Raw genomic sequence first — 13,243 nt, forward strand, 5'->3', positions numbered from 1 at the left:
GGTTGACCACTCTCCAGTAAATACATGTTGTGGATTTTTCTTTAGCATCGTTACATTCAATTTACTGTTGTTTTATACAGCAGAGAAATGATTTTGATAATTCCTCGAGACCTCGTTGCCCTGAGCTCGTCATTCTAGCTATATTCAACAGCACTTGGTTTGAGACTTTTCGTCTACCTGGCTAATCCGTCTTATCTTAATAACATGCCCCCCCTATCTGGCACACTGCAGAAACAATCGACCCAAAAGTGCTCTTTTATCAGCCTGTTCAATATCAGGATCCCTGTTCTACAGAAACCGCCTCGCCTGATCCTATCGCTTTGACTCGACTGTTTATCAGGATTTTTCTCTCTGACAAATTCACATTTTCACGCTGTATACTTTTATTCTGTTAAAATGCTTCACCTTTAAATTCATCTTAAATATGTGAACGTGCATTCTGAGAAAATATATTTACTTACATATTTAATAATTAATATATTAAACCATTCAATGTATACTGAAAATACATACATATATATATATATATATATATATATATATATATATATATATATATATATATATATATATATATATATAATATAGCTATGCATAATCCATGAGTGTATTGCAATATACTGAAAAATATAAATATAAGTAGGCCTACTATACTTTCCTATATATACTTTCTGCACAAACACATACACACACACACACACACACACATTTAAAGACTATATTTGGGCCGAGATACCACTATTTGAAAATCTGGAATCTGAGGGTGCAAAAAAATAATAGATTAAATTATTGAGAAAATTCACTTTAAAGTTGTTCAAGTCAAATATTTAGCAATGCATATTACCAATCAAAAATTAAGTTTTAATATATTTACAGTAGGATATTGACAAAATATTTTCATGGAACATGATTTTTACTTAAAATCCTAAGGATTTTTGGCATAAAAGAAAAGTTGATTTTGCCCCATACAAATGTATTTTTGGCTTTTGCTACAAATGTACCTATATACCTGTGCTTCTTATGCCTATATATATATAATTTCTTTTTTTTTTCTTTTCCTTCTTTTGTAGGAAAATCAAGAAAGAAATCCAGTTTTACAATCTTTACAGTTTTACAGTTTTTCTCAATCTCTCAAAATATTAATTAGATTTTTCTTAATTATTTCTCATCACACATCAATTTTTTTAACAATGGCATAACAGCCCAATTTTTTTATTTGCCAAATACTGCCATCTGTTGGAATTTTTTATAAATGTACACAAATCCACGTCCAAATAACCGACTTCTCTGCTCGTCTTAAAAGAAACTGTTTTCTTAGACCCTATTCTGCTATTTGCATCTTGTCCACATGTTTGTTGTTCTTCCTTTAGCCGTGATAAATGATCCCGCATTAATGAGCTATGAAGTATTCAAGCAGCACGCATTAATTGTCCACAGCACAAACTGTGAAGCGAGAAATTATAGCGACGGTTAGAGGTGACCTGCGCTGTTTAACGGTAATGGGATGCTACACAACAGTGCAGTGGTCAGTCTAATGTCATCGCACTTGTCTGGACACCCCTGAACACATTAGATACGTGCTCTGAATATGGAGAGACACTAGTGTGCTCTGCGCTGCGGTCATTACTGTCCTCCTCACATGCTGGGCTCTGATTACTGCCATTATGACCGGACAGCTCTGAGACAGACTCGGATCAAAACGCTAGATGAACGAGCACATGGACACATACATGTCCATTCATTTGAGAGATTTCAAGCGTACCGGGGAGTGCAGTGCTGTAGGTGTACAAATATATATGTATTTTTTTAATCATTATATTTTTTTATGTGTTTGTGTGCGTGTGTATTAAACACAGACACCCATTTCGACATGTATTATGATTTTGAAATATTTTAATGAAGATTTTTATGCTCACTAAGACTGCGCTTAAAAATATACTAAACGTTCAATTTGAAAACAAAATTACAATTAGAAATAACTATTTCCTATTTTAATAGATTTTTAAAAGTATTGTTTTCTTGCTGAATTTTCAGCATTATTAGAAACCATTCCTTCCTTCAGAAATTATTCTTATATGATGATTTATGATCAGTGTTGGAAACAGTTGTGCTAATTTGAGACTTGTGATAGCTAGCCTACTTTTTTTCAGGATTCTTTAATAAATAAATAAATATTTATATATATATATATATATATAAGTTTAAAAATATATACATATACATTTTTTTTTAAATATACACTACTAAAAAGTTTGGGGTCAGTAATTTATTTTTATTTTTATTTTCTTTCATACTTTCTTTTTATTTTCTAATTAATACGTTTATTCAGCAAGGATGTGTTGAATGGATAAAAAATCAAGATGACTTGTTGTTTTGATGCTGTTCTTTTTAACTTTTTGTTGGTCAAAGAATCAAAGATAAAAGTATCACAGGTTCCAAAAAATATTAAGCAGCACAGCAGTTTCAGCATATTAGAATGATTTACATTACATACATTTACATTTAATCATTTAGCAGATGCTTTTATCCAAAGCGACTTACAAATGAGGACAATGGAAGCAATCAAAAACAACAAAAAAGCAATGATTTATAAGTGCTATAACAAGTCTCAGTTAGCTTAATCCAGTACATGTAGCAAGGGCTTTTAAATAACATAATAACAAAAAAAAAAAAAAAGTCAGTTCTATCTTGGCAAGGCTGAGTTGAAGGTGATAATCCATCATCCAGCAATGTCTGTTAGATAAGCTGACATTTCGAGCAGCTACCGTCGGATCATCAGCGTGGAATGAGAGGTAGAGTTGAGTGTCATCAGCATATCAGTGGTATGAAAAGCCATGTTTCTGAATGACAGAACCTTATGATGTCATGTAGTCAGAGAAGAGAAGTGGTCCAAGAACTGAGCCTTGAGGCACCCCAGTAGTTAGATGTTGTAACTTGGACACCTCACCTCTCCAAGATACTTTGAACGACCTATCTGATAGGTAAGACTCAAATCACTGTAGTGTGGTTCCTGAGATGCCTTTTGCCAGTAGGGTTGACAGGAGGATCTGGTGATTAATCATGTCAAAAGCAGCGGAAAAATCAAGCAAGATAAGTATTGAAGATTTGGATTCCGCTTTTGCCAGTCTTAGGACTTCATCAACTTTTTGAAGGATTATGTGACTCTGAAGACTGGAGTAATGATGCTGAAAATTTAGCTTTGATAATTGGAATAATTGACTTTTTAAAGTATATTCAAGGAAACCAATATAGAAATTGCAATAATATTTTACAATATTACAGTTTTTTTTTCTTTTGTGTTTTCAATCAATTAAATAAAGCCTTGACGAGCATAAGACTTCATTTAAAAACATTAAAAATCTTACTGACCCCAAACTTTTGAGCGGCAAACTAATTTGTAGATAAATAGATAGATAGATGGATACAGGTGATTGTTGCTTTAAATAGAGCAAGTGGTTGTCATACAGATGCATTGTGGGAAATGTTCGGAGCCAATCAGAGTTTTCTGTGTACTGTTTGATTTTTGACCTTTTTACTCTTGTGGCGGTAGTTTACAGTCGCTTGTTCTTTCATTTTTTCATAATTTACACAACGTGCTTAAATAAACCAATATTTAGCTACCAACGACGTCAGACGTAAACACACGTTCTGTGTGTTTAGTTTGATCCGCGTGCTGGAGGTTTAACTCGTTGCTATGGCGACGGAATGGCAGGGTCCGTGCAGACCGACGCTCTGTGTAAGCACAAATATTTACTGGATAAACTCGAGAAACAAACTGAATAAGACGGACAAAAGTCACAGCTCGCCATGTGAAGAAAGCGGAGAGAACGGAGCGCAGCCGCCCCGTGCTGGAGCTTCACAATCGACACCAAAAACGGCGAAAACCGTCCTAAATCAGGTCAGCATTTGCAAATGAATGCGTTCAGGTCTTTAAACACGTGTTCAGTGCACAATGAAATAGTGTTTATAACTGTATAATAATCTGCTATTGAATTAATAATGTAATATGTGTTATATAAGTTACCATTAATTTTACCATTAGTAATGTTAACGTACATTTGTGAAAATAAAATGTGGAAAAATGGATGAAGTAATGTTCCATCGTTATTCAGAGGATGAGGTATATTAATGGAAGAGTGAAACAACATACTTATTCTGAGCTGTACTTATTAAAACATATAAAGGAAAGAGTGACCATACTATGATTAAAAGATTAAAAACCCCTTGGAGACAAACGGGTTAATCTAGTGCTAAGATTGGTAAAAACATCATGAATTCATTTTTGGAGGCTGCGCTGTAATGCTTAATGTCATCTAATGATTCTTGCACTAAAAAAATGGTTTATAAACTATTGTTAATCTGAATGACATTTTAGTGGGTGTCTTCTGTAAATCATAGTAAAATGTATGATAGCCATTGTTTTTTGCTCAGAAATAGTATGATTAAACAAGACAGATGCTAATGTAGGATGTCTTTGACACACTGTGTTGATTTTCTATCAGTTGAATTGTAAATATATGAAACACTGACAACATATATGTCGGACCAATAATACTAAAATGTCTTTGTATCTTCAGATGAACAGCATCCTAGAGATTGTGAAGACCCCACACTGGACCAACATAAACCCAAACCCAGCTCAAGCTCAGGGCCCGCTTGCATAAAGACCCTTAAGTGTAATTTTCCCTTAAGTTCTTACAGCACACTACTGGAAGACGCAGTGAAAAGTTGCTGGAGACTGTCTGTGAGACTGATGCTGCCCAAATCTGCACCTCGCACCCCCTGTGAGCAGGTTTGAGCTTGAACACTGTTTCACTCGACCGTTAATAAGCTGATGGAGACTCTTCGTCAAACAAGTTGGCCGTTGGATTTAGATTTTTCTGAAAAATAACAATCATATCAAAACACTGATAGTGAAAAACTCCGACCAGCGCCAGCAGATGCCATCAAGTATAAACGTTTTTCCGTTTTTCTGTTCGATGTGAATTGACCCTGGAGGTTTTTGTTTTATTTTTTTATTTTTTTTGCTAGATGGCGCCAGGTAACCAGTATACAGTAGAGAAACAAAGTTTACAAAATCTAATGGAGATCTGATAGTTTACAATGATTTCCAAAGAAGTGAAAAAGCACCTTCACAGAAAGAAATCCCCATCTGCTACGGTTTAACCATAGTGTTTTCATTTCAAGTGTACCAAGTTTTTTTTTTTTTTTTTTACATTTGCATAAATGGAATACACCACAGTTTCCATCCAGGTGCTTTTTGGAAACCTTAAGGTAACTTTTTGATTTCTCTTTAGGCCTACTCGATGCGGAAAGCTGTCTTGAATATCTTTCGGAGCAGTTCCGTCAGACCAATCGAGACGGGTGCGTCCACAGCTTCTTATCAGGGTTGGTCTCTTTCTTTGTTATTTGTCATGCAATAAAACCTGGTAGGTAAGGAGTTTTTCCTTTTTTCCCCTTCCATTCCTTTTGATGTGCGCTGTGAACGCATCTTAATAGAGTCTTAAACTCTATCTCACGCATCTTATGCTTATTGCTGCAAGATCGCAAGATGGCAAAAGATATTTTAATCGTGCAAATGCTTTTTGCTTTTTTTTTCCTCACAGATTTCCATCTGTTGCTGATCTTGCATCTTCCATGCCAGGCCACAGACACCTGCAGGCACGCATCAGTGTAAGAGATCTGCAGATCTGGGCTGGCGTGACATCGCTTTCACATGCTTTTTTACGTCATGAGTGTACCGGATAATTCTTTTAATTTTCCCTTTGCCTTTGGTCCACAGGCACATTCTGCTACAGAATAAACAGTCGACCGTTTGCGGCTCCGCTGGATGCACAGCCTGCCCAGTGTGCAAGATCGTAATGAAAGAGAGTCGGCTTTAATCAGGTGTTTATTATGGTTTTGTTAGTGCCCACTTATTCATACATTACATTTCAGAAGTTTGGGTGAGAGAGAGGATGCATTAAACATACTGTGAGCAGTGAATCAGCATATTTCAATGACTTCTGAAAGATCATGTGACACCGTAGAAGAAATGATGCAGAAATTTCAGTTTTGCATCACAGGACTAAATTACATTTCAAAACACATTCAAGTAGAAAGCAATATTTCACAATATTACTGTTTTTGCGGTATTTCTGATCAAATGATTTTTGTATTCGTGTAGTTTGTCATTTCAAACCAAATGTTTATTTTTTTAGACTGTGCCGTGCCAGTCCAATATAAAATAGTTCAGAGGATCTATAGACATCACAGGTCAAAAGATTGCAGTTTCCGATACCTTAGCTCTGTGTATTTTATTTGGTGTGTGACTTAGTGACCACATTTGAGTTTCTCTGTCATCTCATGACAATCTCTATTAATTTGTTTCAGGGTCCGTGTTCCTCTCTTAACTCTGCAGCCAGCGTAAAAATACAAAGCCCATCGCCGCTGCAGTCTTGATCCCTCTGACAGCTTGGGTTTGCCCTCAGTGAGTTTCAAATAGTCAAATCGGCATTAACACTGACTTCTCAAGTGAAATATCTCGAGCAGACCAATTATTTTGTTGATATTTACTTTTAGGATTATCGCATTGACTATTAATGTGTGTGGCAGCTTTGTTAATTTCTTACTTGCAGTTTTAGTACTTTGAATATTTAGTAGTATTTAGACCTTTAACTTGTAGTTTTCTTGATAATTGTTATTCTCATATTCGTAAACATGCAAATATCAGTTTTGTCTGGATAGTCCAACCCTACCCTGAACTCTGGCTTTGATCATGAACTGGTGAGAAATTATAAGGGAACACCATCCAAGTATCTGTTGCACATTGCCCCATCTACATATTTATATTTATTACTAATGTCTGTTTTGAAATGAACCTGCTTTAAGGTCTAAAGTGGTTTCAAATCAGATAGCAGATAATCTGAAAATGTAGTTTCCCAGGAATTCCTGAAACAAACAAGCAAACAAACAAAAAAAAAAATCGAATCTTATTTAGAAATCTGTGCATTTTCTTTTGAAAACCCAACTGCTGGAAACCCTCTGTTTCATTTTTTTTTGTGTGTTTTCATCTATGCACACTTGAATTGCCGCACATTTGTTACTTAGCTCAACACATCTTTTTTAGATCGTCCTTGCTCCGATGACAGAAGAACAGATAATGGACTGAAACAAACAGATGGGTTTAAATACACCGAACAGAACAGGTGATTAATAAGACAGCAACCTAGCACTAGCAGACAAAAACAAGAATATTTAGAAACTACCACAACAAAAAGAATAAACTTAACAGGGGAACCCAGGGACAAAAGGGGAAGAGAGATGATTAAGAAAATAAATCCACAAAAACAGAATGTAAACCTGAGATGTTTGTCTTTCAGCTCTCATGGAAAGTTTGTGTGTCAAATCTGTAATGTTGGTTTCATTGCAATCTTCTAATATTACATATGTGTTGCACATGAAGGAAATCAAGGAAAGGCCTGGAAGCGATTCATTTGTAGATTAGATATAATGTTTATGTCCTTCATATGTTCGTAGAATTTCATCTCAGTTGGCTTCCATTGATGATTTGTGTCAGCTCTGTATTTTTGGTAACTTTTAATTAACATTCATATTTTTTAGGATTCATCCTTGCCCGATGCATCGAGACACCTGCATTCTGACCAGCTTCAAAATGTAGTTTGTTTATCACAGTATCGCTTTTAGCATTCAGAAGAGGCCAGATCCCCATCCCCACGCTCTTGACTGATTGCAAAAGTTACGTACACAATGGAGCCGCACATGAATATTTCTGCATCCAGGAGATTTTCAGGATTTTCTAAAATGAGTGCTTGTGCACAGCTTATATTTGTTTGTTTGTGTAATAATGGAAAACATGAATCATTTTGTATGAATGTGTGAATTTTTGACTTCTGACTACTTATGGTTTGCTTGTTTTGTGAACTTGAAAATAAAATGTACTTTTTTTTATAATTAAATGAAATGTATTTATTTTTTTCTTATGTGTTTAAAAAAAGATAAGAATAGCATCATCTGGCTTTATCAGCTTGTCTTTTAACGCTAACAGAACAATAAAACATTAATATAAGTTCTTAATGTGAAGTTAGACACAATACAACATACAAGTTGTAAATTCAAATGTGTTCACAGATTTAAAGGCACATTAAAATTGTACAATAATTCCCCTCATATTAACTAAATGAATTTATAAATGTATACTATGCACATTTTTAAAGGCTTAAATGCACATTACAGGTTCTTAAACTTAATGGCTAATTTAACAGTGTTATTAAATGAATGCTTTAAATTGTAAACTAAGGAATGCACTTAATAAAAAGCTTATTTGTTGTAAAATACTATGGATTTGTAAATGTACACTTACTCTGGACGTTTTGTTCAGTTTTGTTCATAATTAAGTTGTGGAACCTCCCCATCTTCCCACGGGTTTAAATATAAAGGCACCAAACAGAATGACACACTTTTTTTTTTTTTTTTTTTTTTTTTGCTTGTAGTGCTCAGCATCTGCATGTGCTTTTAATCATGACACCATCTACCTCAACAAGAAACACTTTTATTCTGCTGTTTTATCTGGTAAGTGTGTTTTTTATTCCTATTTTTCGACTAGTCGTTTTGCTTTAATATAAATTTATCACGGACGTCTTTCAAACAAGGGACTTTTATTATTGTGGGTTTCGAATTAATTATAACTTCTGTACGTGTCTGAAGATTAAGTGAGCTTCAAAATAAAGGTTCCAATTAGCGCCAAAACCATCTGACAGAATAAGCGTTTTGAGTCTTTAATTCTGTCTTTTTTTTTTTTTTTTCAGAAAACAGTCGAAAGAACTTATGAATTAGCCTAAAAAACTTTAAAGTTTAAATTATTGTTGCTCAGGGGAAGGAACGTGTTCCTAAGAGCTTTTGTTGTTTAGTGTCTAAATAAATTGCGTTTTGCTTAGATAGATCACTAGGTTTAGAGACACTTTTGTGGTGTTTAATGACATTAAATAATTCATTTTCCAACGAATATCAGTTCCATTTCACATATAATCTGTATATTTCAATAATATTCAATGACAGTTAATATAATGAAAGCACTTCAACCAAGAGGCATTGAATGGAAAAAGCAGTTTCTCGGTTTCACTGACCCACTGATGCTTTATCCTTTTTGCTTCACTTCAGAATTTAGTCACAAAATAATTTCCAATTTAGCATTGCGATTACTAGTAAGCGTCTGCACTCATTTCTGCCCTCAGTTTAATCACAACATGACCAAAAAAAAAAAAAATCTATAAAAAGATTTCTCAAAACACATCAGCTGAGGTCTGGTCAGCCCTGACAGAATGGACATTCAGTATGAAGGGAACCCCGATGCAGAAGAAACCCAACCACTGTGGTTCTTTATAATCTGGCTTACATTTCAAAGTTTGTTCCCCCGTACATTCTGTGTGGTTTACTGTGTGTAGTGGCCAGGTGACAAAAGCAAACATGATAAGAAGTTTTCTGTGGGTGTTTTTTTGCATTGAGAAATTTCCATTTTGTGACCTGTCGTTTATCTGTTTGTTCTTAGGCACAAAAACTGATTACGTACATACAAGAATTTGTCAGTCATCCTGTTGTGCTATTATGCAATGCAGTGAAAACATTCAGATTGCCCCTCACCTGCATTTTTCCCTGACCTTAGTGTTGAAAACAACAGGACGCTAGCTGTTTTTACTCAGCGATTGGGTGACCCAGAAAGCCTGTTTGTGATTAAATCGATCTTTGACTCATCTTTAACTTGCTTTGATCAGATGATGGATTTTAGTTTTACAACACTCCGGTTAACAGCATCTGTTACAAGGTTGTCTAACAGGTTGACAAACCTCCAAAGCAAACATTTCTTGCCATCAAATGCTCTTTAAAATGCACACCCTCTAAGTTAATGTACTTCTCTCAGTAACCACTATTTGATGTGTCAAAAGCTCATGTTGTTACCTTGGAGTTCATTTAGGGTGAAACTTACCTACTTGTTTTTGAACTGATTATGCAATCCAAAAACCGCTCAAAACATAGTGATGAAAGAACCACTGCTTAACTCCTTTCCAAGAGAATAAAACAAGCACAGAGGTCTCAGATTCAGACATTATTTCACTTTTACCTCTCGGATTGGAAAAAAAGACATTCAGACTAAAATTGTAACTGTTGTTTTCCCTTTACAGATATTTACAATTCTACATGTCAAGGCTATTGGTAAGTTTATACCACTTCCATTTCCTCTATGTCACACACACGGTATTTCTGAAGTACAGCCCACTGTCCACCATTCAGTGATTCATATCTTTATGTCATTAGCTTAAAATATGAGAGATGTAAAAGGTGATATAATCATCTTTATATAAAGTTCTGTGAAGGCTGAATGATGCCAATGGAATTTTAACAGCTGGATCTTACGTTTATCCAAAAGGGGTTTTCCACTGTTGGTTCCTTCTCATTTTGGAATTCCATTGAACTGAAAATGACAATTTTGGTTCTAAACCTCGTGTCTCTATATATACATGTGTGTTATAGACCAAGTATCCTCTGAGCTGTATGCAGACTCTGTAGTTGAACTCTCTGAGGGTGTTTCACCAGAAATAATTTCTTCACTGTTTCGTAACCATCAGGTTATGCGTAATGTCTAAAGAAAATTAAACCTTAAAAGCATGACCTATAGTAGAAGCTATGGTTACTTCCTCCTCAACCATTCATTTAGTTTCTCGCATACTCTACTATTACACTTATGATAGGTGTATTTGAATTAAAGCTTAACTTAGAGAAATGAAACCTTAAAAATCTTGGAGGAGGACTCTTATAACCACCTAGCAACCATTCCAAACACCTCAACAAATCATTTGGAGTGTTTGTGGTGAGTTGTGCAATGCCTAAACTTGCATGTGAAACTGAAAAATCATGCTGCCGGTCAGCGTGTAGGTTAAAAGTGACGTATGAGTTGATTAATCAGAGTCGATCTGTCGCGTTTAAAACCTAAGCGTCATTTACAAACAGCAGATCATCTACCCATGTCCCTTACTGACCAAATGACACCCTCTATTAGAATGAAGCTTTGACTTTTGGGAGTTTTTACTCAGCCTTTAACTAAATGATTTTCCCTCAAGTTTCAAAATGTGTCTGTATTTGTGTATGAGTGTGTACTTAGAAATCAGACACCAGTCAATTCAAAACTACTTCAATCATGCTGCAAGTACTTTTACTTTGCACAGCTAGAGACATTATTAGTTTACTTTTGTTTTTGTTTGCATTCTGTTTCACACGTAGGTAAAAGCGGATGTTACCAGAAATACAGACAGGGAATCTGGAGATGTGAACGCTGCACTCCAGAGTGTTCTGGTTAGTAGTTGCACGACATTTCCCAGCATTTGAGCACTAGTGAGCTTTGAAAATGACACAGGATGGTTTTGAATTCTGGATTCATGTTGTCCTTCTTATTACTTGCTTCACTTGATTCCTGCTCTTACTGTGTGTGTTTCATCAGAGTCATCAATATGACTTTGAATTAAAACTTCATAATTTTTCGGCAAATCGCCTCTGAAATGAGATTATTTTTCAACTGATGTCACTAAGGATTTTTGGGATGGCATATGTAGAAATGCCCACATTTCATCATCTAAATCAACCCAGTTTTTCTTAACTGAATATGCATTTTCATATGATGTAAAACGGGTAAAAATTTATGAATGTGAATTAAAACAGTATATAGAGGCAGTTTCAGGTTGACCTCTTGGTGGTTCTTCACATCAGACATGTTTTATTAATTTCACCGTGCTCCTTTTCCATTTTTTCCCCATGCACGATGGATTTGTTTGACCATTGCTTTTTTTGCATCTTATTAAGACAACAAGCGTGGTGCTCAAGTTAAAATGTCAACTTTCAACAGCGAAGTGAAAAGACAACAATGTTTAGAGATGCGATTTTAAAAAGTGAGCGTACTTGAATTTTTAAGTGCTGCATTTTTAGATTCATGTGTCTTGAAAGTGATGCAAAATGTGAGCGCAAAGGTCAAACACATCCATCTGTGATGCATGCCTACAATGCAAAACAAAGGTAACTGTGACTCTTTCTCTCACAATTTTAGGTTAATATTTCACGATTAGGATGCTTTTACATGTGAAATATGCAAGAGATAAACGTAGAATTGTGAGATAAACATCGCAATTAGGCAATTATAATTTCTTTTTAAATTCTGTGGCAGAAAAAGGCTTTCATAAGAACCTGTGCAATGGAATGCAAAAACGCATTTTTTACACATAATTTTTCTTTACATGTTTGCATAAGTATACTAAGATATTTGGATGTTTTTGTAGATTTTTTTGTTCATTGATGCTCTCTATGTCTTTGTGTTTTGGGTGGAAACAGAGACAAGAAATGAGATGGAATTTACTCCATGCACTGAGGACAGCAATAGGTCATGCTTCTGTAAACCAGGTTTTTACTGTACAAAAGGAAATAATTATATCACACACTGCCATAAACCATGTGTTCCTTGTGGGAATGGCACATTCTCCAGCAAAGCCTCTCTGGGATTCTGCAAACCTCATAAAAAGTGAGTAATATTCATACATATGCTACTGTTTTTAAGTCTGCAATAAAATAACAACATATGGGAGCCCAGTTTCATGGATTAAAAAAAGATATTTGCAAATTGAATCTCACAATTCTAATTCTGAGACTTAGTTTTTATTTTGTTACAGAATAAAAAAATACAATTCCAGTTTTCTTATCGCAAAATTCTTTTTTTCCCTCTCTCTCAATTGTTGTCTCATATCTTACAATCCAGAGTTTTCTTAGAATTATGAGTCTCTTACAATTCTGAGTTTATATCTCACAAACTCTTTTCTTAGAATTCTAAGTTCGTATCTTAGTTACAGAGTTAATATCTCAAGTCAGTTTTCACGTTTTTTTTTCTCAGTTTTATCTTGCAATTCTGATAACAATAACCCACGGAGGACAACTAGCCCAGAAAGTGCATTCTCTTGGAATCAGATCAAACACAAAAACACAGAACTGAACAAAGAAAAACCACAAGTAGACTTATAACTTGACAACCCTCACCACATAGCGGTTACTATAAACAATTATAACAAGGAAGCATAGCAGACCTGAGGGCTTAAATACATGGACATGGGGAAACACATGCCAACACCCAATAATGAATTGGAACAAATAAACATGAACCAATAAAAAGACAGAACTGATTAAGAAGGTAACAAAACAATAAACCCATGAG

General features: G+C 35.0%; 2 protein-coding genes across 5 annotated transcripts in view; one reads left to right on the forward strand and one right to left on the reverse strand.

The window, feature by feature from the left end:
- LOC127968194 (membrane metallo-endopeptidase-like 1) overlaps positions 1-13,243 on the reverse strand; it is a 55,358-nt gene that overhangs the window by 32,937 nt on the left and 9,178 nt on the right. For 3 of the 4 annotated variants that reach the window (XM_052569206.1, XM_052569205.1, XM_052569203.1), the window contains exon 1: positions 8,363-8,413. The exons of the other annotated variant lie outside the window; for it this stretch is intronic. The gene's annotated coding sequence lies outside the window, so the exon portion shown is untranslated. Of the gene's footprint in view, positions 1-8,362; positions 8,414-13,243 lie in introns of those variants that run through there. 4 annotated transcript variants of the gene reach the window in all.
- The window catches only part of LOC127968195 (tumor necrosis factor receptor superfamily member 1B-like), a 17,974-nt gene continuing 13,206 nt past the window's right edge, over positions 8,476-13,243 (forward strand). The window contains exons 1-4 of the mRNA XM_052569207.1: positions 8,476-8,571; positions 10,179-10,209; positions 11,275-11,346; positions 12,373-12,559. Coding sequence (XP_052425167.1) covers positions 8,521-8,571; positions 10,179-10,209; positions 11,275-11,346; positions 12,373-12,559 — 341 coding nt within the window. The 5' untranslated portion in view covers positions 8,476-8,520. The remainder of the gene's footprint in view (positions 8,572-10,178; positions 10,210-11,274; positions 11,347-12,372; positions 12,560-13,243) is intronic.

The sequence above is a fragment of the Carassius gibelio genome, chromosome B11, assembly GCF_023724105.1.
Source record: "Carassius gibelio isolate Cgi1373 ecotype wild population from Czech Republic chromosome B11, carGib1.2-hapl.c, whole genome shotgun sequence".
Lineage (NCBI taxonomy): Eukaryota > Metazoa > Chordata > Actinopteri > Cypriniformes > Cyprinidae > Carassius > Carassius gibelio.